The 26,653-nt window shown below is 59.1% G+C and overlaps 9 protein-coding genes across 9 annotated transcripts; 6 read left to right on the forward strand and 3 right to left on the reverse strand.

Moving 5' to 3' along the window:
- Positions 1 to 1,785: 1,785 nt before the first annotated feature.
- VTJ04DRAFT_2278 (uncharacterized protein) lies at positions 1,786 to 4,337 on the forward strand (the record flags this gene model as incomplete). The annotated part of the gene is made up of 4 exons (XM_069360049.1): positions 1,786 to 1,808; positions 1,906 to 2,048; positions 2,100 to 2,118; positions 2,213 to 4,337. 4 exons carry the CDS (start codon positions 1,786 to 1,788, stop codon positions 4,335 to 4,337), a joined length of 2,310 nt encoding a protein of 769 aa, XP_069220799.1.
- Positions 4,338 to 4,388: 51 nt separating this feature from the next.
- VTJ04DRAFT_2279 (uncharacterized protein) lies at positions 4,389 to 5,706 on the forward strand (the record flags this gene model as incomplete). The annotated part of the gene is made up of 3 exons (XM_069360050.1): positions 4,389 to 4,718; positions 4,782 to 5,017; positions 5,541 to 5,706. The coding sequence occupies 3 exons, from the start codon at positions 4,389 to 4,391 to the stop codon at positions 5,704 to 5,706; spliced, it is 732 nt and encodes a 243-aa protein (XP_069220800.1).
- An 80-nt stretch (positions 5,707 to 5,786) lies between these two features.
- On the reverse strand, positions 5,787 to 11,786 carry VTJ04DRAFT_2280 (uncharacterized protein; the record flags this gene model as incomplete). Its single annotated transcript, XM_069360052.1, has 1 exon — positions 5,787 to 11,786. The coding sequence occupies one exon, from the start codon at positions 11,784 to 11,786 to the stop codon at positions 5,787 to 5,789; it is 6,000 nt and encodes a 1,999-aa protein (XP_069220801.1).
- Positions 11,787 to 14,083: 2,297 nt separating this feature from the next.
- VTJ04DRAFT_2281 (uncharacterized protein) lies at positions 14,084 to 17,790 on the reverse strand (the record flags this gene model as incomplete). Its single annotated transcript, XM_069360053.1, has 2 exons — positions 14,084 to 17,666; positions 17,747 to 17,790. The coding sequence occupies 2 exons, from the start codon at positions 17,788 to 17,790 to the stop codon at positions 14,084 to 14,086; spliced, it is 3,627 nt and encodes a 1,208-aa protein (XP_069220802.1).
- A 508-nt stretch (positions 17,791 to 18,298) lies between these two features.
- Positions 18,299 to 19,236, forward strand: VTJ04DRAFT_2282 (uncharacterized protein; the record flags this gene model as incomplete). The annotated part of the gene is made up of 2 exons (XM_069360054.1): positions 18,299 to 18,346; positions 18,970 to 19,236. The coding sequence occupies 2 exons, from the start codon at positions 18,299 to 18,301 to the stop codon at positions 19,234 to 19,236; spliced, it is 315 nt and encodes a 104-aa protein (XP_069220803.1).
- A 63-nt stretch (positions 19,237 to 19,299) lies between these two features.
- VTJ04DRAFT_2283 (uncharacterized protein) lies at positions 19,300 to 20,442 on the forward strand (the record flags this gene model as incomplete). The annotated part of the gene is made up of 4 exons (XM_069360055.1): positions 19,300 to 20,042; positions 20,114 to 20,179; positions 20,239 to 20,344; positions 20,404 to 20,442. 4 exons carry the CDS (start codon positions 19,300 to 19,302, stop codon positions 20,440 to 20,442), a joined length of 954 nt encoding a protein of 317 aa, XP_069220804.1.
- A 1,158-nt stretch (positions 20,443 to 21,600) lies between these two features.
- VTJ04DRAFT_2284 (uncharacterized protein) lies at positions 21,601 to 22,867 on the forward strand (the record flags this gene model as incomplete). The annotated part of the gene is made up of 5 exons (XM_069360056.1): positions 21,601 to 21,670; positions 21,751 to 22,019; positions 22,114 to 22,141; positions 22,224 to 22,357; positions 22,421 to 22,867. 5 exons carry the CDS (start codon positions 21,601 to 21,603, stop codon positions 22,865 to 22,867), a joined length of 948 nt encoding a protein of 315 aa, XP_069220805.1.
- Positions 22,868 to 23,163: 296 nt separating this feature from the next.
- Positions 23,164 to 24,661, reverse strand: VTJ04DRAFT_2285 (uncharacterized protein; the record flags this gene model as incomplete). The annotated part of the gene is made up of 4 exons (XM_069360057.1): positions 23,164 to 23,472; positions 23,567 to 24,065; positions 24,176 to 24,546; positions 24,605 to 24,661. The coding sequence occupies 4 exons, from the start codon at positions 24,659 to 24,661 to the stop codon at positions 23,164 to 23,166; spliced, it is 1,236 nt and encodes a 411-aa protein (XP_069220806.1).
- An 899-nt stretch (positions 24,662 to 25,560) lies between these two features.
- VTJ04DRAFT_2286 (uncharacterized protein) lies at positions 25,561 to 26,433 on the forward strand (the record flags this gene model as incomplete). The annotated part of the gene is made up of 2 exons (XM_069360058.1): positions 25,561 to 26,253; positions 26,323 to 26,433. 2 exons carry the CDS (start codon positions 25,561 to 25,563, stop codon positions 26,431 to 26,433), a joined length of 804 nt encoding a protein of 267 aa, XP_069220807.1.
- Between the last annotated feature and the right edge of the window lie 220 nt (positions 26,434 to 26,653).

The raw sequence follows: 26,653 nt of genomic DNA on the forward strand, positions 1-26,653 counted from the left end.
CTTATGGCGCCTCCTCTGAGATACTATCTGGGGGTATCGGCTTTGTACTCCGGGATGCAATGAAAAGAAACCATGGTGCCTACCACCGGACCATGGAGGCGATGTTTGGGGATGTGGCGTTAATCCTGATATTTGTGTAATCGCCCAAAGTGTCGTTCAGGTAGGAACAGGAGGACAGAATTCTGTGTATTCTAGCATGTGGAATCAAACACAAGTCCAACGCATGCCCTGCTATCCGCCACAGAGATCGGCGATCGTCTGAACTAATCGTTTTCGATCCGAGGCAGTACAACGAAGACACAGGATGGAGTAGACATGGCTTTGTTCAAGGGCATACCTAGTGGGATGCTCGGTAGGGAGAGTCGGCATCTTCCGAGGCGAATTCATGGTCATGGACTCCCAGTCGGATCCAGATGTGTAAGCGCCTTGAGGAGGCGATGGGCGGCGCTATTCCGCCGTTCCGGCACCTTAGTCTGGCACCTCCATATACCTGAGGCTATCCAGAGCATGGCCACGCCAGAAAGGGATGTCGGCTGGAAGCCATGAGTCGATACATCTTTCAAACTGGGATGCGAGGTGCTGGAGGTGACTGCGACGTAGTGTCATGATACGTGGCTAGTTTCAGTCTGGACTGTCTTTGGGTCGCGTAGAAAGGGAAACAAGGACCAAATACAACCTTGCGCCGAGGGATGTAGGAACTGGAATTGGGAGCAAGACTGCAACACTGAGAGAGCAACTTCTTGCCGGCTAAAGACTTAACCAAGAATACCTTATCTGGTACGTAGCACGAGTAAATGTCTCAGATTTACCCCATCCCTTGCAGTTGTGAGGAGGTGCAACCGGCGTAGATGCTGTCTGGCGCAGAGAGGAGCCAGATCGAATTTCCCGATTGGGCATCCAGATGACGTCCCAGAGGTGCAGTTTGGCAGGTGCTTGCTGCTGGTGGTGGTGCGGGAGGAGGGGAGGAGGGTGACGAAGCACGTGGAGATCACTGGCTTTCCAGGTCTTGGCATCCGAACCGAGCTCACTTCCCGATTCGGATTAAAGAGGTGGAGCCTCGTGTTCCCTGCTTTTCCAACTTGGAAGCTCACTCTCAACATCGTCTCACAGCTTTTTGCTTTGCCACAACAAGCCCGGGCCGCCGTCAGAGAGGCCCATGCCAACACACCACGCAGCGAACACAACGTCCAGTCCATGGAAACTTGCAGCAATCCTGGCTGGAAATGTTTTGCCATACTCATACTCACTGAGTTCAGTGCCGATCGCCAGAGATCTACGTGAAACACAGCCTTGTCGCAGTTCCAATGGGACTGAGAGTCTGGAAGCGCAAACAGATCTCCATCCCGGCCAGCTGATGCCATTGCCGATGATCCGGCTGAATGCCCATGCCATATCCATGTGGCTGGCGTGAGCCTCCAGCAGGAAGCACGGGCGGCCGAGTGGGGGATGTGCTGGAGGATCCAATGATTCCCGCATTTGCAGCTGCACTTGACCACAAAATCGAGCGCGCTTTTCCCATGGCGGCGCTAAGCCAAGCCCAACAAGGCCGCAGAGGGCACTGTCCACCCCCGTGCACCCCGGCCCCTTTCCCCCGGTGCCACTGCGACCTCTTCCTCGGCGGCGCCCTTGGAATCCTTGGAACCACCGGATGCGCGCTTCACTCTTCTGTGTGTGTGTGTGTGTTCGCTCTGTCGGCGCCTCTGCCTCCGATTCACACTCTCTCGCCACGTCCCGAACTCCCGCCCGAACACTCCGTATAGTACCTACCTGACACACTGCTCCACCATGTCCGTACCCTTGCGGAGGCTGTTTTGATCTGTCACGGCCTCTACAAAGATTGTTTTTTTTATCCTTTTAATATTTTCCCTTCTCCTTTCCACTCCCTGGTCCTTTGCTCGTTCATAGATTTCACGTGTCGCAGCTGGAACCCTTCATCTTCACCTCGCCGTCTCCCAACACCCAAGGCTTTTCCTCGTTTTCTGCCATACCTATCAGACCACTCACCCAAACGCTGCGCTGGATCAAAGGGAACATCAAAGCAGGTGGTAGTTGTTTGCGTTGAGGACCCGCCATTGCTTGGTGTGGTCCACCACCACCAGTCGTCAAGCTGGAGTACTCGTGAGTCCTCAACGCTGCCCTGAGATCACCTCTTTCAAGGACTTCCCTACATCATCTGCCTGTCCAGATCCAAGCTGACTGTTGTGGCAAAAAGATTTGTTGCTGTGGCAGGCTGGCCCTCCCACCAGCCGCCATCCTCTCAAAACGGCCGCTTCGGTCACCATCGGTCGCTGTCTAGCATCCTACGCTCCGCCTCGCCGAAGCCTCCCGCCTCCCATGCCAGGTCCAATTCCACCACCGAGCAGTCCTTGACCCCCGACGTCGCCAGGTTTTCGCGTCCCTCTACGCCCCAGAGCAAGCGCCTTTTCGTCCCAACTCCCCTCGACGACGATGACCTCAGCACCCTCCCAGACCCTCGGAGTCGGGGCCAGACTCCCTCTGGTCGCGATGCCACGTCTAGCCCTTGTCCTCCCGATCCCGATGATGAAGTCACCGCTCTGAGCACTAAGCTTATTCGCGCCATCAACCACCAGACCGCTTTGGATGACCATCTCGCCGAGGCCCGCCTGGAGCTGGAGAAAGCCAAGGAGAGGATACGAGAACTCGAGGCGCTGGTGGAGGAGCAGCGCAAGACGGCTGAGGCCGAGAAGGCTGCGCTCGAGGCAAAAATCGCCGAGGAGAAGAAGGCGCGTCTGGACACTGAGGTGCAAAAGAAAAAGATTGAGCAGGAACTCGAGAACCTGACCGCCGCCCTCTTCGAGGAAGCCAACAAGATGGTCATCTCAGCCAAGGAAGATGCTCGCCTGGAGCAAGAAGCCCTGCAGCGCAAGAACGACCAGCTCCGCGCCCAGCTTGCCGACACCGAGGGCCTGCTCCTCTCCCAACAGGAGCAGCTTGTCGAGCTCAAACACGTCCTGGAGCAGCTCGCCCTCGAGAAGACAGAACCCGCTCCCCCGACCGTACCGTCATCTCCCGGCGTTGAGAGCTTCGACGCCCGCGAGATCCAAGGCTCGATCGCTGGTGGGAGTGCCTCGGCCCGGCAAAGCCTTTCGGTGCCCATGTCGCCGTCGTATCCGACCAGCTTCACCCATTTGATACATCCCGTCCTGCGTACCGACGTGGCTGCTTACGAGGACTTCCGCGAGCTATTACGGACCTCCAAGCGGTTATCAGGCCAGCGTCTTTCGACCGGTTCCACCTTTGCCTCGTTCGCCATAGGTCTCGCATCCGCAGGCGCCGCCATGACCGAACCCACCACCACCACCCCTCCTTCTACCTCACCACAACCCTCCAGCTCGTCCAGCGGCACACCATCAGCCTCGTCTACCTCCGCTCCGCTCCCGCCTCTCAAAGAGACCAAATTCTACAAGCGCGTCCTCATCGAAGACATCGAGCCGACCCTCCGCCTCGACACGGCCCCGGGCCTCTCATGGCTCGCTCGCCGCTCCGTCCTCGCCGCCATGACGGACGGCTCCCTGGTCGTCGAGCCCACCCCGTCCACCGCCACCAGCCGCTTCGGCCGCGTCGTCCGGCCCGAGCTGAACCCCTGCGCCCTGTGCGGCGAGTCCCGCAAGGAGGACGAGCACCTCCGCACCCACCGCTTCCGCGTCAGCGAGGCCGACGCCACGCAGGTTGGATACCCGCTGTGCCGGTACTGCCTCGGCCGGGTGCGCTCGACGTGCGAGTTTTTGGGGTTTTTGCGCATCGTGAAAGACGGTCATTGGCGCGCCGAAGGCGAGGATGCGGAGCGCGCGGCGTGGGAGGAAAGCGTCAGGTTGAGGGAGCAGATGTTTTGGGCCAGAATTGGCGGCGGGGTGGTGCCTGCTTCGCAGGCTCAGATGCTTCAGCAGCAGCCGCCTTACGGGAGGCAACGGTCTGTTTCGAGCATGGCGCCGAGTGAGAGTGGCAGGGGGAGGGAAAGGAGGGAGAAGAGTCCCGGCCCGGGTTCGGGACAGGGGTTGGAGGGAAGGGGGGAGCTGAAGCCGCTGCCGGAGTTGCCTGTGGCGGTGGAGGGTGAGAAGGGGACGACGGAGAAGGTCGAGAAGAGTGAGAGGGCATCTCCCGAAGAGAGGAAGATGTCTGGAGAAATCTCGCCCACCACCGTCCCAGCCGAACCGTCCCACCAGGTCCTTCCTCCCACGCAAACACAAGAGAATAATACCCCATCACCGGCGCCAAACGAAGCAGCTTCTTCGCCAGAACAGGGAGTTTCAACAGCAACGGACAAGGATGAGACGGCCCCTGCCGCTACGGCGACGGCAACGGCTCCGGCATCCTGAACCCGAACCCGACCCTACGCTTCTCCTTCGGCTGCGTTTGAGGTGTCGTTCATGACGTTACGCCTTCACTTCACTTCACTTCATCGTTGGAAGCGCCAAGCCAGGCGAAAGACAAAGGGGGAGGAGGGCTGTTTGTATATGGGGATCGGGGGGGTTACATATTATTTTGTTCTTTCTCGCCGTATTGTTTTTCCCTTTCCTCCCTCTGGTTTTTTTTCCATCATCATCTATCTGTCTTGTCTCCTATTCCTACTTTGTTTTGTTTTGTTTTGTTTTGGTTTGTTTGTAGGGTTGTCTTTGTCATCTGTTGTTCTGTTGTTGTTTTTCTTGTTTTGTTTGGTTGGGTTGGGTGGGAGCGAGTCTTGTATCCAAGTCGTCACAGTACGTATGTACGTCCGTACATGCTTGACATACATATATACATACCCTAACTAATGGTTTGAGAACGGGTTGGATGGATGGATGGATGGATGGGTTGGTCTGGGCTGGGCTGGGTTGGGGAGACCTGGAGAGGAGGGAAGGAGGGATGGAGGGATGGAAGGGGAGGGAGGTACGCTGTTTATACCATACCACTGCGCTGCGCCGCGCTCTACCGTGCTGTGCTGTGCTGTGTTGTACATTTGGTTTTGTGTCTGGGCTGTTTACTATGGTTTTTGCGTGGCTTGTTTTTTTGTTGTAGGGTAGTTTTTCAAGATACCCCGTTCGGTCTGTACATACCAGGTCCGTACTTAATATTAGGAGGGTTGGGAGTTCTTTGACCAGTTTCTTGTTTCGTATGTATCTCTGTACACCCATGAGATGTCAGGTATGTTCACGTAGGTACCTCGGTAGCTCTGCAAAGGTGAGGCGTGATGAGCCGATCACAGAGACCCAAGCAACCCAAGCAAGCGGAGGGCGGTTTCTGCTGTTCGTCGTCCACAACATTATAAGACCAAGACCGGACAGTGGGGTAGGAGGAGCCTCGTAGGAGTCTACATGTAAGTATCTCTCACTTGGACATCGAGGGCATGCACGACAAACGCCACAGAGCAGAAACACGGTCAGCCTTGTCCCGAGCCAAATAACTATTTCATGAATCAACTGCTTGATTGCTCAATTGTTTGATTAGGCGGCTGTTAACAACTAACAACGAAATGACAAGTGAACAAGAAAAAAGATGGCGGCGTCTTATCCAAGTAAAAACATTTCAAACTGATCGACAAGAGAACGGAGCCAGCAAGATGGCAAGTATAGAAAACTCAAACAAAAGAAACCAAAACAAATCCCTTTCACCAGAGCCAGTGAAGTAATAAGTCAGGCCCAGGATTCCTCAAACCCCATCCATCCAAAATCCCAAAAAGCTCATTCCAAAAGCGACTTATCCTGGTAGTTATCCCACCCCTCCTCTTAATAACATGGATGGACTGAGTCCCAAGCTCAGAAGAGGAATCATCCCTCCTCACTCCTCACTCAATCCCAATCCTCATACCCCCCCTCGCCATACGGATTCCACTCCTGCCCCGGATAACTCGTGGCGCTCATCTGGGGCTTCTCCTCGTCCCTCCTCCTCCTCTCCTCCTCCTCCTGCTCCTGCGCGTCAAACACGGGAATCTTTTCCTCCAAAATGAGCCGCATCTCGGCCTGCCGCTGCTCCTCGAGCTTCTTCTTGGCCCGCTCAAAAATCGCCACGCTGTCCTTCGCCGCCGCGACCCCGTTGGGCGCGATAATGCTGCCGCTGCGCGTCGGGCTCGTTGTCGGCGACGCCTGCTGCACCGTCGCGATCGACGCGTCCTGGATCACGGGCGACTCCATGTCCGAGTCGAACTCCATGTCCGAGTGCTCGCGGGAGCCTTCGGAGCCGGCGCGCGTGACCGTCACGGCGGGAGGCGGGAGGGTGCTGGCAGCGGCTGCGGCGGCAGCTCCGCCAGCGACAACGCCAGCACCGGCAGCGACGCCAGCCGCGACACCAGCCGCAGCGCCGGGGCGATTCGTCTCGTGCGACTGTACAACCGGCTGGCTCTCCACGGGGCTGTTGATGATGATCGTGGCATGTGTTGGCGGCTCGTAGCGCTGCTGCTGCTGCTGCTGCTGCTGCTGCTGATCCGGACGCGTAGGCGAGGTCGGCGACCTTTGTTGTGGTTGTTGCTCCGGAGGGAACTGCGACTGGCGCGGCGTGGCGTCGTAGATGTTGTCGTCGGGGACGCGATACTGAGCCTGCGGCTGCGTGGGAGTAGCCAGCTTCTCCGCTGGTGCAGCAGCAGCAGGAGAAGGAGTGGGTTGGACCGAGGGTGGCTCGGGGCTGACGGTTCCCGAGTTCCAAGCGACGTTTTGCGTCGGCTGAGGGGAAACAGGCCATCCTCCTGGCGCAGTCACCGGGTCGGGAGATATGTTGAACGGACGCGGGACGGCAGCGGAACCGGCGTTGGCAGGAGGAGGGAACATCGGATTGGCCGGTGGCGACGGCAGCCGGCCAGCCCGCTGGGACGGGAGCGACGAGATTCCGTCCTCGCTCTCGTTCCGAGTGTGCTGTGCGGCATTGCTGCTCGGCACATCCGACTGGACGATGAACTGACTCGGCACATCAGACTGAATAGTGAACTGGCTCGGCGGATCGGACTGAATGGTAAACTGCGCCGGCTTAGCGTTCTCCTCAGCATACACCCGGGCAGACTGGACCTGCGGCGGTTGTTCCTCCGGAGGCGAGACGCTGGTCGGAGGAGCAGGCGGGCTCGACAACGGCGACACCACCTCGGTCTTATGTGCCGGAGTCGGCGGAGTCGGAGCAGGGATTTGCTGAGCGGCCGTCGCCTGAGCCGGCTCGACGCTCTTGGGTCCATTTTCCGCAGGAGCCGGGGCAGCGGGAGGCGCAGGACTCGAGCCAGCAGGAGCCGGACTGGTCGAGGTAGTCTGGCTCGTCTGTCCTTGCGTCTGCGCCTGCGAAGTCTCCGACCTAACCGACGGGGCCTGCGAGGTAGTGGACGGCGCAACGCCAACCGGCTGGGTGCCCACCCGCGCGATGCCTCCTCCAGGCACGATGGCAGCTGGCACCGCGCCAGGAGTCACAACGCCCGGAGGTACCGCCCCAGGCACAACGCCCACCGGCACGCCGGGAACAACCCCCGGCGCAACCCAAGGCTGCGCAGGGATTCCCGGCGGCACCATCGGTGCGGGGCCACCAGGACCAACAAAATACGGCGCCGGCGCCGGCGCAATCTTGCCTTCGGCATGGACGTGTCCATAGCCGGCCGGGATCGGGACGCTCTCGTACTGCGGTTCCTCGCGGGCCGGCTTCATGTTGATCGGAACGCCCGGTTTGGGGAGCTGCTGCTGCGGTTGCTGTTGTGGCTGCGGCTGCGGCCGGAATGGAGGCTGCTGTTGCTGCTGCTGCTGCGCTCCAGGAGGCGGCAGCGGGCCTTGGGCAGGCCGGAACTGACCTTGCTGCATGCCCGGAGGCGGCGGGCCCTGGGGAGGACGGCCCTGGAATCCCTGAGGCGGCTGCGGCGACGGCGGAGCGTCAGAGTGTTTATGTCCGCGCTTGAAAGCGCCGATAAGGGACTTCTTCTCCTTCTCCTTGGCCGCTCCGCCAGAGGACTTGCCGCCGAACAGCTTGGAGAAAGTACTCTGCTCCTTCTCTTTCTCCTTCTGCGGACCCGAACCGCCTGGACCACCGAAACCTCCAGGGCCACCAGGACCGCCAGGCCCACCGGGACCACCCGGGCGGAATTGCGGCGGAACAGACCCGGGCGGGGGTCCTTGCATCCACGGGCCTTGACCAGCCGGCTGGCCCTGGCCAGGCGGACCAGGCGGGCCAACCGGACCTCTGAAGCCCGCCGGCTGCTGCTGTTGCTGCTGCGAAGAAAGAGTAGCCTGCGAGGGAAGAGAGCCCTGCGACACATTCGCAGTCGGCGGGCCCGACTGCTGCATCGACTGCGGAGCCCCTTGCTGTTGACCTTGACCGGGCAAGGGACTCGGAGGCTGCCTCACCGCCGTCGTCTGCACCGGCGTTCTCCGCTCGAGCTCCTCGCCGGGGATCCCCGACCTCGGAGTCGGGGCTTGCGAGGCCGGCGACACGGGCCTGTCAAAGTCGACATCCACATCGGGTTTCTTGTCCGCCGGGGTGCTAACCGCCTGCTGAGCCTGCTGGGTTGACGGACCCGGCGGCGTGAACACCGGCCTGGCATTTGCGGGCGAGTCGGTCCGGAACCGAGACTGCTCCGTGGAGAACTGCGTCGTCGCGGGCTGGGAATTCTCCGAGACAGGCGAGTCGACCGGAGTCGGCTCGGCGGGCTTCGGGAGCTCTTGCTGAGAGGAGGAAAGCCCGCGTGCTGAGGCAGCATCGGATTGGGCCTGTGTGGATGGCGGAGACGGCTGCGGCGGCCGTTGTTCAGCAAGCCGCGCACCCGGCTGATCTTGAGCGACTCCAGGCTGTTGCTGTTGCTGCTGTTGTTGCTGTTGCTGTGGCGGCTGCTGTGGCTGCTGCTGGACCCCCACCGGCCGCAATCCAGTAATCGAGCCCTGAGACTGCTGCGATCCAGCGGTGCCAGGAGGTCTAGCCTGCGCAAACGGCGGCTGGGGCGGAAGCTGTCCAGGGAACATTGGCGGGCCAGGAACCAGCATCGGGCGACCATCGGGACCGAGAAGCGGGCGGCCGTCAGGCCCAATCGCCACCCGCATCCCATACTGCGGAGGGAACTGGCCCGGCGGGCCTTGTCCTGTGAAACCCATGGGCAGCGGACCGCCTGGCTGGGCGGGCTGAGCAGGCTTGGGAGGTTCCGAAGGCTTGGAATCGGAGCGATGTCTCAGGAACCCAAACAAGCCGCCGCTGGCCTTCCGGTCTTGGCCCTGCTTCTGGGGAGGGCCGGTTTGTTGAGGAGGATTGGCCCCAGGTGGCAGGGCATAGCCGGGCTGCCTTAGGCCCGTAACAGGTTGGTTCATCCCGGGCGGGAGGTTCGGGTTAGACTGATTCAGCACACCCGGCGGAGGGTTGGCAAAACCTGCCTGAGAGGGCGGGGGGGAGGTGGTGGTTGCAGACTGCGGCACAGAGCCGGGCTGAGTACCGGAGCCCGTCGACACAGTGGTCTCGGAACGCTTGGGCTGGGCCTGTTCTTGGGCCTGCCTCTGATCTTGAGCCTCCCTCTGAGGTTGTTGCTGAGGCTGTTCCTGAGGCGGGCCTTGACGCTCACCCTGCTGGCTCTGCTGCTCCTGTTCTCCATGCTTCGCTTGCTCACCCTCCGATCTTGCTGGGGTTTGCTCCTGGGTCGTCTCCTGGGGCTTTTCTTGAACAGGAGAAAGATTAGGGCCCTGAGAAGCCTGGGATCCCGGTTGAAGCTGTCCCTGAGGTTGTCCTTGAGGCTGACCCTGGGGTTGACCCTGAGGCCCCAAAGGCCGACCTTGAGGTCCCATCACCTGACCCGGAGGACTAACGATTTGGCCTTGAGGATTGATGAACTGACCCTGGGGTACGATGATCTGGCCCTGGGGTCCAACAATGAATGGACCATGAGGCCCAACGTACCGGCCAGGAGGGCCTTGGAATCGCCCATCGGGTCCGAACAACGGACCCGGTGGCCCTTGGAAGTTAGGGGGACCCTGGGGCTGGCCCGGGGGACCACCTTGGAATTGTCTCGGAGGACCTTGCGGGGTTCCCTGTCCCTGCAGGTCCTGAGGACCCTTGAACTGTCCCTGAGGTCCAGGAGGTCCCTGCTGGCCCTGTTGTCCCGGAGGACCCTGCTGGGCTTGCGGAGGAAGCCGAACCTTAAAGGACTGCTCCTTCGGAGCCGAGCGGAACTTATCCTTGAGCGCCGAGAAGCGCTTCTTCGACGTGGCCCCAGTGTCGGCCGTGTTATTCGTGGTCGACGTCGACGTCCTAGGCACGCCGGGCTGGGCGGGCGGGGCATTATTGGAGATGCTCGACGAGTGGGAGTGACCGTGGCCGCCAAGGTGAAAGAACCCGGTCTTGGTCTTCTTCGGCGGGGCGAACTGGGCAGGAGGCGGCGTGCTGGTTGCATCTCGCTCGTTGAATGGCGTGCTCGGTGGATGCGCCACGACGCTGTCCTTGCTCTGGGTGTACGAGAAGTTATCCGGCGTCGAAGCACCGGCCTTCGGTGCGAACGCGGGGTTCGGCCTTTGGAGTTCGGAGGGTTCTGTCGTGATGCTCACAACAGAGGCGCCGTCACCGCCGCTGGTCGGCGGGGGTTTCGGGGCCGTCTCGGTATGGTGGTGGTGATGGTGGCCGCCCCCGAAACGTCCACGGAGGCTGGAAAAGACACCCGAGTTACGGTTGGCCGGAGGATCCGCGCGAGGCACCTCACTGTGCGACTGGTGCGATTGATGCGATTGCAGGCGGCCGAGCGGGGCCCCATCATTCTGGCCGGTCGGGTTCCGCTGAATGTCTTGAGCATCCTGACCCTGCCGAGGGGTTCCCGGTGGCCCCTGGGCCGCAGGAACTTGTGTCTGCTGACCCTGCGGCGGTTGCTGCTGCTGCTGCTGTTGCTGTTGTTGTTGTTGTTGCTGCTGCTGATTCTGCTGATTCTGCTCCGGCTGAGCGGCCCTCTGGCGTGAAGCGGGCAACGGCACGCCCGTCTCCTTCTCATAGCCGGAAGACGGCTGTTGCTGCGATGCGTTGCTTGGCGAATGGCGATGGCGGTTGGTTGGCTGAAGCGGCTCCGTGAGGTGAGACTCTTGAAACTTCCAGTTGCCGCCAAACCGCTGCATCAGGTTGCCGGGCAGCGGCGGAAAGACCACCGGAGGAGCGGCCTGGAAACCCTGTTGACCCTGCGCGCCGTTCGGGACCTGAGGATTTCCTTGGGGACCTGGAGGGCCCCTTTGCGGCTGCTGCAGACCTTGTCCCTGGGCATACACGGCGGGCTGCTGAAAACCATTGTTGAGCGGTCCTTGGTTCTGCGGATGCTGCTGGGCATGTAGCTGCCACGTCTGGCTGGGGAAGGGTCCACCCTGCGGACCTTGACCCTGAGGGCCTTGAGGACCGCGAGCGCCTTGAGTAGGCCGGTAGACATTCTGAACGATTTGACCGCCGGGCTGCGGGGGCATGAACTGGCCCATCTGGGGCGGCTGTTGTTGTTGCTGTTGTTGTTGTTGCTGCTGTTGGTACTGTTGGTATTGCTGGTCGTGGTACTGCTGCTGTTGGGCGTTCATATTGGACTGAGGTGGGTTCTGGCCTGCGGGCGCCGCCTTCGACGATTGCTGGGAGCGCGACGTATTGTCGGCGTCGTCGGTCGAGAACTCCTCGGCGGTCAAACCCAACGACGAGCCGAAGGTGGAGGCGCGGCGAATCGGGGGCAGGCCTACGAAGGAGGTGCGGCGGTTGACGCCATCCGCGGGGGCTTGTTGTTCTTGCTGATACTGTTGCTGCTGCTCCTGCGGCAGGGACTGCTGTGGCTGCTGCTGTTGATAGGCCTGGAAATTGTAGCCCTGAGGGTACATGTGTTGATTTTGCGTGTAGGCGGCCATGGTGGACGGTGCGAGACGACTCAATTCCCTTGACGAAGCAGAGCTGAAGGCGGGGAGAAGGTGTGACAATGCAGGACCTAGGGCTAGGGTGGTATTGCCTTGGGCGGAGGTCTGGCGCCGTTGAGCCGCGTTGTGGAGGTGAGGAGAGGGCGCGACGGGCGGGCGCCGGGAGGACGGCGACGGTGGGTGATTAGCGATTAGGTGGTTAAAAATAGGTGTCGGCAGAGCTAGGTGTTGCCGACGCCAATTGTGCCTTGAGGCGGCGATGGAGATGGGGAGCGTATGTATGTACTGTTGTTAAGCAAAAGATTGGTAGTACGTCTCTGATGCCTGAGCAGGGCAGAGGAGAAAATGCGCAAGAGATGCGCGACAATGTCTTGTTCAGCCTTGCAACTTGCGACGCAACCTCCAAGCCGAGACGACCTCGGGGGTCCCGTCGGCGCCAGCTCTATCCGTCGCACGGCTCGGAGGCGAGGCGTTAAGTAACGTTAAGTAGTCGGGTGGACGCAATGCGACCTTGGCATCCAGCTACCAGACAGGAGTCCAGCGGCGCGAGTAACGAGGAGACAGGAAGTTTGAAGTAAAAAGGAAGCAAGCCTATGGCACAGACGAGGCACAAGACGGAAGAGCGGGAGACGTGGTCAAAAGGCGTAGGGCGTAGGTCTGGAGTCTGAGGTGGGCTGGCTGCTATGGTAGTTAGCGACAGCAGCTGGCCCGGGGAGCTGGGACTTGATGGGCGGGATGGCTTGAGGAGCGGATTGATGTCGAGATGTTGGGATGGAGGGGGAGAAGATGAGACGAAAAGGCTCCCCAATGGAGAGAGATTTGAACATGAGAGAGGAAAAAAAGGCGAAGAACGTGAAGAATGGCAAGATCAACCCCAGAACTGATGAATCAACCCCCATGCCCCATGCACCGTCCAACAGCTTGTGGGAGTTGCGATGGGCTTCATTGGTCAGACACAGGGGGGTCAGCTGCAGCTTCCAACGAGACGGGGTAGAGACAGTGAGAAAGTGGCAGCCTAATCGCTCGGGCTGCACCTTCCTCCACTGGGCTGAAGTGGAGGGAGGGTCTCGATTGAATGGAGAGTTCCGTGCCGGGTTGCAGGTGCGTCCGCCCTTCCTCTTGCTCCGAAACCATCAATCAACAAGTGGAAGCTCTGGCTCTCTCCGAGTCCCTGTAGCGTCGTGTAACCCGAACATTTTCCTCAAGCTGACGATCCTCGACTCAACATCCAAAATCTCATCAACTTGCCCCGTACCATCTTGCGTTATATGGAAGTACCTACACGTCTCTTGTGTTTTCCTCAACGACACCCGACACATCACCAGTCTGAATGCCAAAAGCCCAGGACAACCCTTGCACCAACGGTTTCCCCCTCCCCACTGGGCTGAGAAAGGCTACGGGGCCCGGGGGGTTCGAGGTTGCGTTGCGTTGCGTTGCGTTGGTGGTTGACGAAACGACAAGCCGCTGTGGGGAATGAATGAACCCAAAAGTATAAGTAATTTCGCTGCTGCGCCCAGGGTCTCGACCCGTCCAAGCTCCTGTGTGGCACAGCACAGCCACCGGCTCTTTTGAGGGGGCAACCACCACCGCACCTCAACCATCCAACGGCTCGCCAATGAATGAAGTGATGGAAGGATTTTTTTTTGTTGGTCAGGCGATATTGGTTGGAATGTCCTCATCGTTTGTAATTGAGACTGTAGGGAATGAATTTGACTAGGGAGGGGGGATGCAGCGGCAGAGGACACATCATAGAAGAGGGTTGTAAGTGCGTACCCACTGTATCAGGTACCTGAGGTATGGCCTGGATGGCTTGAGCCTTGCGACTTCGACCGAACGTGAACGTATCGCTGCGTCCAGACTACCCACCGCAGGGAGCACGCAGTAGTTAAACATCCCAAACATTCTCGACGAGAGTTCTGTAAAGACAAATATGCCACATGAATTGAGACCCGGTCTTTCAGAAAAGAGATCCTTGAAGTGGATGTATCAACTACAACAACTACTACAAGTATAGGTACACAGAATGACACGCTTATTCTTCCCTGCGGAATAGCAACAGGAACAATATGAAACAAGAAGCTATCCCACAAAAACCCTCCATCAACAAATGCAAACCCCATCCCTTCATCCCAATGTGTACTCATCACCTCATCCTCACCCATTCATCTCCATTCCCACTCACCATCCACGGTACCACCAACCTCCCTTCCTCACAGAACTCAGGTAGGGTAGGTCAGATCAACCCGTCAACCCTCGAGCAGCAAGCGAGCGAGCGCGGAGGAAGAGGGGAACTATGAACTCGAAAACACCTTCTCCCCCGTCCCCCTCAACTTACTCTTCCCCTTACTAAACAATCCCTTCCCCGCCTTTCCCGCCGCCATCAACAACTCCTTACTCTTCGTCCCCACCTGTCCGCCCGAATGGCCCAGCCCGCTCAACCCCTGCTGCAAGCTCGACGGCATGTGCACATGATGATGATGATGATGATGATGGAATGGTCCCGACGATGACGACGCTCCAGCTCCAGAAATGCCGGTGGGGGAGGTTAGAGGTGTTGTTCCCGCCGGCGGGAGTGCCAGTGTAGAAGGGCCGCCGGCGGTTTCCGGCTCGCCGTGCTCGGGGTAGCGCGCGAGGGTGACGCGGAGCCATTCGTTCAGGCCCGAGTCGATGGCGGCGAATTGGAGGCGGGATTCGGAAAAGTGCCGGATGCGTTCGCTGGCGAGGGGCATTTCCATGATGGTGCGGAAGGGAAGGATGTTTTGCGCTGAGACGGCAGGAGGGGCAGGAGGAGAAGGGGAGGCAGGTTTGGAGATGGTGACGGGTTGTGGCTGTTGTTGGAATAGTTGTAGTTGTTGAGGGGGTGGTGGTGGCTGTTGGGATGGCTGAGCTGGATGCTGCGGTGGTGGGTGTGGTGATGGGGTGCGTTGGTCGGAAGGTGAGAGGGGAATCTTTTCGTCTGAACCGGGGAGGACGATCTTTTCCTCGGTCGAACGTGGAGATGGAACGACCTCGGGCGCTGTCGAGGCCTGGTCGATCGGACGGGGTAGCGACTCTGCGGATACAGCTGGAGCTGCAGACGATCCGACAGCCGGGGCGGGTTTGGTGATGGTAGCACTGTAGAGAGTCTGTGTCACCGGCGTGGAACGGAGGTCCTCCGCCGACTTGTCCGGGCCCCGCTCGGATACGCGACTCGCCGGCTCCGTCGCGTCGAGTTCCACGGGACCCGGCGCATTCGACTCAACAGGTTTTTGCTCGCCCACGACTTCCATCTTCTGTGGCTGTAGTAGAACAGGTTCTGGGGCAGTCTCCCACGAGAAACGGGTCGGTATTCCAATGGTCGGAGGAGCTTGCCGTTGATTCTCGGAGGAACTTTGCGTAGCCGTCGTCGAGTCGTTCACCGGCTGGTGCGTCGCCGCCGCTGCCGCCGCCGTAGAATCCACCGGGACGATGGGAAGGAGAGAGGGCTGATAATCCTTATCCTTATCCACGTCGCCCAGTTTATCCAGCGACAGCAATCCCGTCTCTAGCGTCAGCAATCCTGTCTCTAGCTTGTCGTCCGTTGACGACCAGTAATCGCCGTAGACGTCACCGAGATAGCTGCTCTCGCGCGCGGCGTCGGTCGACGTGTACTGCGTCTCCAGCGTCGAACTCGGGGCGGCGTGCGCGGCCGTGGGCTCGAGCGATCGCAGGATTTCCTCGCTCAAGGCGTCGTTCGGGTTGACTGGGGAATGCGAAGGCGCAGCGGAGGGCGGCGGGGATTGCTCGGTCGGTGAGGGTTTGGAGGATGGAACGCCCTGGGATGGGGTTGCTAGAGTTAAGGTTTCCTTTGTGTCGGTCGCCGCCGGGCGGTGAGGATTGAGAGGCGCTGTGGGAGGGATGTTGTTGTCGGATTTGTCGGTCGTCGCGCTGGCTGGAGCCGGGCCGTTCGTTTCGGCGACATGAGAAGTCGGCGCCGGCGACGGGTCTCTGCCTTGAGAAGCTCCTGCAGGTGGCTGCTGTTTCGACTGGGAACCCATTGAGGCTGCCGATTTTGCGCTTGGCGCCGGGCTCGACGTCCGAAGCGCAGACGGTGCAGGAGAAGCCAGCGGCGAGACAGGCTGCGAGGGCTGCGCCGGGGGCTGCAATGCTGCAGGAGCGACAGCAGGCTTGTCTGGCGGGGAAGAGGCAAAAACCGTCGAAGCGGCAACCTCGAGCAAAGACTCGGAGACCGAAACAGGCGAACCTGGACCCGGCGCCTCCTGCTTGTCGCCGGATTCCCGAGAAACATCACCAGCCCCGGACTTGACAGGAACTTCAGCAGGCCCGGGCGTCGACGGTGTCTCGGATACCCAACCACCCGGCATTTGTGGCCGCAAGTTTGGCCTGGCACCGGCCGGCACCTCGCCGGGGGATGACGCCGGCACCCGACCTGCATCTGCGGCATTTTGATCCACCGCAGGTGATGGCTGCCGGGACCCGTCGACGCGCGTTTGGCCAAGCCCTCCTCCCTCCGTGTGTGCCGGCCCAATGGACGAGACAGCCACCGGGTCGGGCTGCTCGGGCTTGGGCGGCGGCGCCGCCACATTGGACGCGCTGGGTTGCGGGGTATTGTTCCGCGACATTTCAACCTTGGAAGCCGTGTCCGAAGAAGAAGCCCCGACGGGCGCCGCACCGCTGCTGGTCAATGATTGACCCGGTCCGCTGCTGCTGGCTGCAGTTGCTGATGATGACTCGGGAATGTCGGCCAGATCCCGGTCCGGCGCGGAGAAAGACCCCGAAGACGAAAACAAGCCGGTCGAGAACAGATCCTCTCCGAAGCCCGACAGCCGGGTTACCTCGGGCAGTTGCGGACTGCTCGAGAAGCGCCTGATGTTCTGGGGAGACGACGGAGGATCCCGGTCCGGAGCTGGCGCCGCGGCGTGGACCTTTTCACGCATGATGACGTAGGTATCGGTGCTGCTCGTCCTGTCGGTAGCGTAGCTCGCGATCAGCCGGTCGAAGCCATACTCGCTCTTCCTCTCGTCGGTGGGCGTCGGACCGGTTGATGGACCCAGAGCCGGACCGGTGGCCGGGGCTGGTGCCGGGCTTGGGGCTTGGGGCAGTGTTGTGAAACCAGTAGGTTGCGGCGGCGGAACGGCACGTGGTTGAGTGCTCGGAGCCGGAGGTGCTGGATGTGCTGGAGGTGCTGGATATGCTGGAGGTGCTGGAGCTACCGGCGACCGCACGGGCTCCGGGGTTCTGCCACCACCACCTGATCGGCCGCTCTCCGAACTCCGGCGCTCCCTCTCTCTCTCCTGTTCCAGGCGCTGGTAGACGTCGGCCGGGCGGACGAGCGGAAACCGTTTGCCGGGCGAGGCTAGCGGGCTCGAGCTCCGCGGCGACGCCGATCCGGAGCGGTTCGTGGTGTCGACCCACGGCTTGACGATATCCCCAGGCCGCGGCAGAGGGACGGGCTGGCCCGGCTGGGCGGGCATGTTTGCGGGAGTCGGAGGTTTCTGTTGCGACGGAAGCTGGGCGACGGGGCCTCGCCGGCCGACGGGAGATTGCGGGTTCGAGTGTCCCGGAGGGTGGTTGGATCGCGGCGAACTGGTGTCAATGGGATGGACGGGCAAGGTCGCAGAGTGCGGGAGTCTTGTGGTCGGAGAATTGGATCCTGTCGCTGGAGCTACAGGCTGGCTGCGCGGGCCCAAGGGCTTTGGCGGGGGTGCGGGTGCTGGTGCTGGTGCAGGATCCCGGGGGGCATTGTCGAGGTCGTCGTCGTCGTCGGCTCCCCAGTCGTCGCCGTCGTAGTTGGCGGGTTTAAAGTTTGCCCACTTCTTTGTCTTTTGGCGGTTGATGTTGATTTTGTACATGTTCCCCGGGGCGGCGGGGGGTTGCGGATTGGGATTCACGGGCCTGCGTTACACAGCCTTGGTTAGACTTGTTGTCATTTGGCTGCCACGGTGACGGAGAGAGACACAGATGGATGAACTGACATGCCCCTGCCCGCGGGGAAGACGTTCCCGTATGAACCGTCCATATTGACTCGAGCGAGTTATTCAGTGTCTGGGAATTCTATCTACATGCGCATATGCGGTTTCGAGGCTGGATGGAAGACGGCGGGGTGAAGAGGGGTCGGTTCGAGGGACGGTGACAATGAGAGCAACCTTGGGACTGGGGATTTGTCGGCGATGGCGGTTAGCTCAGGGTTACGCAGGTAGTTAACGGTTCGGCAGCACGTGGGCGTCGAAACTGATTGGAACTCTGCGACGGCGGCAAAAAAGACACGCGGCCCGGGGCGAGGTTCACATTCAATGCCAGGCCATGATGCGGCAACGACGACAATGCAATAGTAAGTAAGATGGATACCTATGGCTTCGAGAAGCTAGGTGGTGCAGTAAAAGGGGCGTCATCATTGGGGCCTCGCCTCCATCTCCACTGATCATGACGGATGATGGACAGATCCCACGCGGCCAGGACCGGGGCCGGAGACTCGTGGCTCTCCTCGCAATGGACCGGGGGGGCGTCATGCCAAGATACATCATGACATGAGGACAACGGCGGTCCAAAAATATCTGGGCATGGAGAGCCGACAGGTCGAGTCCTGCGGTGTATCCAACCTCACAATATGCGGCCAGCTCCGAGTCTTTGACGCTTCTTCAACGCTTCTTCGAGGCTTGGAGGCTGAAGCGTGCGTCTTGATTCGTGTTTCGACTGATGTGCAAACGCGCGGCCTTGGGCTGTGCCCGGTTGCAGAGTTGCAGTCTGAACACAAAAACGGAATGGATCAAATTGGCACATTTGATGAACCATCCAGCAAGAAAAAAAAATTGGCTGCCAAATGATCGGCCGAACATACTATTGGAAATCATATGGTTCTGTTGATTATAGGTAGCTGGTCATCAACAGTTGTTGTGTCTCAGTTGCTGGAGGGGTTGAAGAGTGTTTTGTTAATTTCCAAATTGGTCTTTGTTGTGTTCCGAGTCCGTTTGCTTCACGCTCCACAGTCCGAGGAACAGTTCCCGTGTGCAGATGACACTGTGCTGCGCCGCGCCAAGCCCTGCTGCGGTTGAACCTGAAGTCGCAACTCGAAGCGCTGAGACGAAACAGGACCACGTTGCCCTCAAACAAGGAAACGCAACACCAACCCGAAACCCTCTTCCTCCATCAATCCACCACCACCACGCCCAACGGCTACTCCTCCATGACTCCGCGATAGCCATCGCGTCATATCCGTTCATACCTCGACCACACAGCCCTCCTTTTCCTGACGCCTCCCGACAACCCAACCTCGAACGCGACGAGCCCATCCGTCATCCATCCGTCATCCACCCCTGAATTGCTGAATCATCCCGTCGTCGAGCCCGACCACCGATCGGCGTCTCCCACCACGACAGCGAACCCCCGGACTCCAGTCCGCATCCTCCGTATTTACTTCTACAGGCCAGGTGCTGTGCTGCGCATCTCGCGCATCTCGAGCGCCTAGCGCCTTGTACCGACAGATAATCTAATCCCTCTGCCTCCGAACTCCGACCCTCCCGCCGCAACCATGGCCGTCGCCATCAACGACCGCACCGCCGAGTTCCGGCAAATCGTCCAGGCCGCCCAGCGCCGCCAGGCCACCAAGCCCGGCTCGCAGCGCCTGCTCGGCGACTCTCAAAAACGCGCTTCTTCTCAACCCCCGCGCCGCTCCGAGTTTGCGCGGCAAGCTGCCGACATCGGCCGCGGCATCTCGGCCACCATGGCCAAGCTCGAGAAGCTGGCCCAGCTAGCCAAGAAGCGCTCGCTCTTCGACGACAACCCCGTCGAGGTCAACGAGCTGACCTTTGTCATCAAGCAAGACCTGTCCCGCCTCAACGAGGAGATCCGCAATCTGCAGGCCCTCTCACGGCGGCTGCATCCCAAGCCCGACCAGGAGGGCGAGAACAACAAGAACATCCTCTTGTTGCTGCAGGGAAAGCTGGGCGATGTGAGCGCCAACTTCAAGGATGTCCTGGAGATCAGGACAAAGAACATCCAGGCCTCGCGGTCTCGCACTGAGGCTTTCGTGTCCACCGTTGGTCAGCACGCCCATGCGGCCCTGCCGCCCTCGGCGTCACCACTCTATGGCACGTCCCCGCGCGGCACCCCATCCCCGGCCGTCGATCTCATCTCGCTCAACCCCATGCCTGCTGGCGGTGATCAGCAACTGCAGCTGCAAATGATGGAGGAGGGCGGGCAGAACGCCTACATCCAGCAGCGCGGTCAGGCGATCGAAGCCATTGAGGCCACCATCAACGAGCTCGGGTCAATGTGAGTATTTTCCCTTGCAGCTGCACGATTTGTTGAATTTGCTTGAACATGCCCGCTGACTTTGTCAACAGCTTCGGCCAGCTTGCCGCCATGGTGAGCGAGCAGTCCGAGATGATCCAGCGCATCGACGCAAACACGTATGTGCTCCCCGGCTTTTCTAATGCGAATTTCCTGTTCGTTGCTAACACCCCCTTAGAGAAGACATTGTGGACAACGTCGAGGGTGCTCAAAAAGAGCTGCTCAAATACTGGTCTCGCGTCTCGAGCAACCGGTGGCTCATAGCCAAGATGTTTGGCGTCCTGGTATGTTTTCCTCATGCTATATTTATTTTATTCAGACCCTTTATTAACGCTCTGGACAGATGATCTTCTTCCTCCTCTGGGTGCTCGTGTCCGGGTAGCCTCTGTTCTATCATCGTCCTTTCCACCTTTTCTCTTCTTGTTTTCTTTCGTGTACAAAGCATCGAGGCGAAATTATTCCCCTTTTACACTACCTCCCTGCGGCAGCGTCATTATAGACTATCGCATGGTAGACCATTCGTAATATGGTTTTTTTCTCTCTCACGGTTCGGAGCAGAGGCAACGCACGCATCGGATATTGCCACGAAGTGCTGGGCGTTTCGGGCGGCAAACGGGTTGGCAGACAGGAAGACAGGCATGGGCAGGCGGTTGTGTCTTTTTGGAATGTATCATCATTACCTGACCTCTATGAGTTGTATGGGTAGTTACTCTGGGAGTTTATATGAGATGCTCATGGTGCGGACGGTCTGTCTTTTTTTGTACTCTTTCTGCGGCGCTCGTTTCCTTACCTGAGTCAGGGTCTATGTATGTCTGAACTGCCCCCTTGGATGATGTGACCAGACATCATCCAGGTCACAAACCCCCAGGGCCGACCAACTCCTGCGTAACGGTTCCCGCTGGAGAAGCATTTTTCCACCTATCAAAATACCACCATTCGACCTCCCCTGGCAGAGATTACTACCGGCCAAGTCCACTGTCCCTGCGCAAGACCCCGCTAAACCCCGCCAAACCCCGCAGAAGAGGTGTCCCTTGAGGAACATGTTGTTGGCCATGGTCTGCTCGCCCGCCGAGACCCCTTTCCACCTCATGCCGCTTCCCGATGTTGCTCTGGAACAGCACATGGTTCGTGGGAACCCGCCATTTAGCCGGCCTTGGGGGAGCAAGGTATGCCGTACTTGGTGGGCGGATATGATGAAACGGCGGGTAGCTTCTGACCTTCTCAGTTCTTGTGTGAGAGACACATAATAGGTAGATGATACGTCAGATCAGGTGTATAGATAGCTTCCTCACCATCCACTCAGTCCACATTTCTTTTGCTTCTGCTCTCATCCGGATCCATCAAGAGGTAACCTGCTGTAGTGAGCCAGTAGCGTGGACATATCAGTATCAAAACGGCTTACTTCACCTGCTTTCCTCGGCTCTCTCTCCTCCTCCCGCGATTTGTAAACACCAGGTTCTTCACCTTTAACTCGGCACTCACATCCCAGATAACACCTCCAACCATTATCCCCAACTCACCCGCTGCAACAACAGCAACAATGGCGACGACACTAGCCACAAAAACCTACCAACTCAACAACGGCCTCTCCATCCCCGCCATTGGCCTCGGTATATTCCCCCATCCCATCCCATCCTCCTCCAACCCTTCCCCTGAGTACGCACTAACGCTCTCCCTCAACTAAAAACAGGAACATGGCAATCCCCCCCAGGCCAGGTCCGCACCGCGGTGCTCGAGGCGCTGAAGGCGGGCTACCGGCTGATCGACTGCGCCTACTGCTACGCCAACGAGGACGAGGTCGGCCAGGGCCTGGCGGACGCGTTCGCGCAGGGCATCGTGAAGCGCGAGGACATCTTTGTGGTGACCAAGATTTGGGCGACGTATACCACGCGGTGCGCGCTGGGGTTGGAGAAGAGCTTGAAGAGCTTGGGTTTGGAGTATGTGGATTTGGTGCTTGTGGTAAGGTCCCTTGGAATCATTTAGGCTCATGATTCATGGTTTGAGGGGGGAGAGAGAGACGCTGACGGATTGTGGTGGTAACCCACCTACTTAGCATTGGCCGTTGTTGATGAACCCTGAGGGTGAGTACACAGCAGTCCTTTCTCTGAAACATCTTTCAAGACGACTCTTCAAACTGACCTGACTCTTTTCCTCCCTACCCAGGCAACGATGACCGCTTCCCCAAACTCCCCAACGGCGAGCGCGACATCATCCGCTCCCACAACCACGTCGACACGTGGAAGCAGATGGAACAGCTCCTGAGCACGGGCAAGACCAAGGGCATTGGCGTGTCCAACGTTCGTTTTTCCCTTCCCATCTCCTCCACCTCCGCAAACCTAACTAACTCACTTCATCTCCAGTACTCCAAACGCTACCTCGAACAACTCCTCCCGCACGCCACCGTCCTCCCCGCCGTCAACCAAATCGAAAACCACCCGGCCCTTCCGCAGCAAGAAATCGTCGACCTCTGCAAGGAAAAAGGCATCCACATCATGGCCTACAGCCCGCTCGGCAGCACGGGCGGGCCGTTGCTCACGGCCGAGCCCGTGGTGCAGGTCGCGCAAAAACACGGCGTCAAGCCCGCCGCCGTGCTGCTGAGCTACCACCTCGCGCGGGGCAGCACGGTGCTGGCCAAGTCGGTGACGCCGGAGAGGATTCGGGAGAATATCCAGAGTTTGATCGAGCTGGATGGGGAGGATATGAAAGTGTTGAATGAGTATTCGGAGGGGTTGAAGAGGGAGGGGAAGCTGCAGCGGTTTGTGTACCCGCCGTTTGGGGTGGATTTTGGGTTTCCGGATAAGTCGTGACGGTTGTCGGTGGGAGACGGGAGAGGGGATAGCTGCTGAAGGCTGAGGAGGTGACGGGGTAACTATGGGGATGAGGATAGAGGTAAATAGTTGGCAAGTTTGTGTGAGAAAGACTAGAGAATAGAGAGATTTTGATGACTCTGAACAGATTCGGGGGGGAGGGGTTGGTTCCCATGTCTTCATTTCCGTGTTGCTGAGCCTGTGTTTGCCAAACTCAACATCTATATTCTAACCAGTCTCACATCCTCACTCCACATGCACCACTGGCCTTCCAACATCTCGACACCCTCTCCCTCCTACATCTCCACCATAACCTTCAACACCAACCTCCCCTCCTCATCTTTGGCCCTCGCCGCCATGTCAAACGCCCGGGGCACCTCCTCCAGGCCGCGGAACCGATGGGTAATCAGCTTGGTGACGTCGGGCAGGTGGCTCACAGCCGCCTCCTTGCGCAGCCTCATGAGCTCGATGGCCTGCGGGTACGTGTGCTTGTACCGAAACACGCCGACGAGGTCGACCTCGCGCTGGGCGGCCGCCGACACGGGAAGCGTCTGGACAGGGTTGCCCATGCCGATGATGAGGACTTTGCCGCCGGGTTGGGTGGCCTGGGAGCGGTTAGAATCAGATTCTTTTCTTTCTTTCTTGAAAGAGAAAAAGAATAGAAATAGAAATAAAAGGGGGGGGATGTGGAATACTCACATAAATAGCCGCCTGCAAACAAGCCTCAACACCGGTACACTCAAACACCACATCCACCAACCCCAACCTCTCCACCTCTCCATCCCCATCCCCAACTTTCTTCCTTATCTCCGTCTCCCCAATCCTCCCCGCCAACTCTCTCGCCCTCTTCAACTTCTCCTCAATCCCCTGCTGCTGCTGCTGCTGCTGCTGCTGCACCCCACCACCTCCTCCTCCCACCGGCGGCGGCGTGCTCGACACCGGAACCACAAACCCCCCATCCGCAAACCCGTTCTCCACGGCAAACTTTACCCGGTCAGCCTGCACGTCCGCAACAAGAACGTACGCCTGATCGCCCATGGCGCGGGCGGCCGCGGCGCACAAAAGGCCGACGGTACCCGCACCGAGGACAAGCACTTTTGCGCGCGGAGGGAGCGGGGAGGCGCGGTGGAATGCGTGGATGGCGACGGCGAGGGGTTCGGCGAGGGCGGCTTCGGGGAGGGTGACGGAGTCTGGAAGTCTGAGAGGGGTGGGTTAGCTTGGGTTCTTTGGGCTGTTTTCTTGCCTTCTTTTTCTTCGTGGGGCATGTATGATGGAGTCATGCAGGTCGGGTAGGTAGCTAGGACGTACTTATGACACCACTTCTCCGGATGCACAATCACCTCCTGCAACGTGCCCTGGGCATGCGGGACCGCCTTGGCCGATGACCGGAACCGCATCTCCGGGCAGATGTTGTAGCGTCCCGCCACACAGAGAGTACATTTCTCGCAGGGCTGGCCGACCTCGAGCGCCACGCGGTCGCCGACCCGCAGCGTGCTCACCTCCGAGCCCACGGCCGTCACCACGCCCGCCGACTCGTGGCCCAGCGTCAGCGGCTCCCGCACCAGAATGTCACCGTTGCGGAAGTGGCTGTAGTAGTGCAGGTCGGAGCCGCAGAGGCCGGTGGTTTTGACGGCGACGAGGACGTCGTGAGGACCGAGAGGGTCGAGGGGGCGGTCTTCCTGGGAAAGGGTTAGTATGAAGGTGGGTGGGTTGTGATGGAAGGAGGGGAGAACTTGCTAGACGGAGGTCTCGAGCTCCGTGGAGGATGGAGGCTTTGACGTGGGAGGGGGCCATGGTTGTGGAAGGATGATGAGGGAGAGGTGAGATGTGGCTGTGGATGTGAAGTTGAAGATGATAGGGGAGATGTACTCGGGTCAAGATAGAGTAAGAATTAATGACAGCAACCCAAGAAACCCGATGTTGTAACAAGAAAACACAAAGAACCTTAGCTAATGGTATAAACCATGTTCGAGACTATCCCCATCCAAACCACTCTTCTCTCAGACTTTCCATGTTCATCTCATATCAAGTATCCAGCCCCGATCTCATCCCGACACTCGGCACCCGACATGCACCTAGACCAAGTCACCTGGAATCCCCCGCGGCCCGCCATATGCAGGTCCAGACTGCTACCCGAGTTTCTCGAAGTGGATTGGGCTTCAATCGGGAACCCTCAAAGACAGAACGCCAGTGGGGCACACAAACAACCGAATCTGGCCCTATAGAATCTTGTATTACAGTGTACAGCCCCGCCTTGTGCAAACCTGCCTTGGTTGAGAGGAATTCATGACAATGAATCGCTGGAGGAGAGCTCCGGTTCCGGGGTGGTGCAGCAGCGGCGGTGGTGTGTTTGAACCAGGGAGGGGCAGGATGGTGTCACCTGGACAGTTCAGGGGCAAGTGAGCTTGGAAGCCAACGTTGGGAACGGGAATAATCCACGAATAAAGAGCTTAGTTAGGAGGTAGCAGACAGGGTTTACACTGTTTGTTTAAGCTTTAGGTTTTTGGTATCTCCAGCTCGTCGTCATTTGATACATATCAGAACATCCTAGCTGGTGCTCACTTACACCGAATCCATTACACATATCTCCTCTCAACATCATCACCAGCGGAGACAACCCTCACTCATTTACATCTTACCTCACATCTATACCCCTGAACCACCACCACTACCATCACACACCACTCTCCAAAATGAGCATCCCCTCCTTCCTCCAAAACCAATTCTCCCTCGAAGGTCACACGGCCCTCGTCACGGGCGGCACACGAGGCATCGGCCAAGCGGTCGCCATCGCCCTCGCCGAAGCAGGGGCGGACATCATCCTCATCCAGCGCGACGCCTCCAACACCACCACGCACGACACCATCCTCTCCCTAGGCCGGCGCAGCCAAATCTACACCTGCGACCTTTCCGACCCCTCCTCCGTCTCGTCTCTCATCCCACGCATCCTCTCCGACAACCCGTCCCTCGAAATCCGCATCTTAATCAACTGCGCGGGCATCCAGCGCCGGCACCCCTGCGCCGAGTTTCCCGACAGCGACTTCAACCTGGTCATCCAAACCAACTTGAACTCCGTCTTTACGCTGACCCGCGACGTGGGGAAGCACATGCTCTCCCTCGAGCCGTCGCCCGTGACGGGCAGGAAGGGGAGCATCATCAATTTCGCGTCTCTGCTGTCGTTCCAGGGCGGGTTTACCGTGCCGGCGTACGCCGCCTCAAAAGGCGCGGTGGCGCAGCTGACCAAGAGTTTTGCGAACGAGTGGACAAGTCAGGGGGTGAATGTGAATGCGATTGCGCCCGGGTATATCGACACGGAGATGAACTCGGCGTTGCTGGCGGATCCGGTGAGGAATAGGAGTATTAGTGAGAGGATTCCTGCGGGGAGGGTAAGTTGTTTCTCTCTCGTTTTCAAGGATGAGGGAAGAGGAGTATGTATATGCTGACTTGCACAACAGTGGGGAACTCCCGACGACTTCAAGGGCACCGTCGTCTATCTTGCCAGCAGGGCGAGTGCTTATGTGAGTGGCCATGTCATGGTGGTGGACGGCGGTTGGATGGGGAGGTGAGAGGAGTGAAGGAGAAGCAAAAAGAAGCAGCATCAAACAATGATCGCGTTTCACTTATAGCCACTGGTAAAAGCGACCTCTTGAGGAAAAGGCAATGCAGATACATATGGGAGGGGACAGGTGGTTGGGGAGGTGAGATGACTGAGCGCAGGAGACGAAACATCAATGTTTGCGGTTCTCTTGTAACCTACGATAAAGCAACCACCGAGTCAAAAACAAT

The sequence above is a fragment of the Mycothermus thermophilus genome (genome assembly GCF_041956435.1).
Source record: "Mycothermus thermophilus strain CBS 625.91 unplaced genomic scaffold VTJ04scaffold_2, whole genome shotgun sequence".
In the NCBI taxonomy this organism is placed as follows: Eukaryota; Fungi; Ascomycota; class Sordariomycetes; order Sordariales; family Chaetomiaceae; genus Mycothermus; species Mycothermus thermophilus.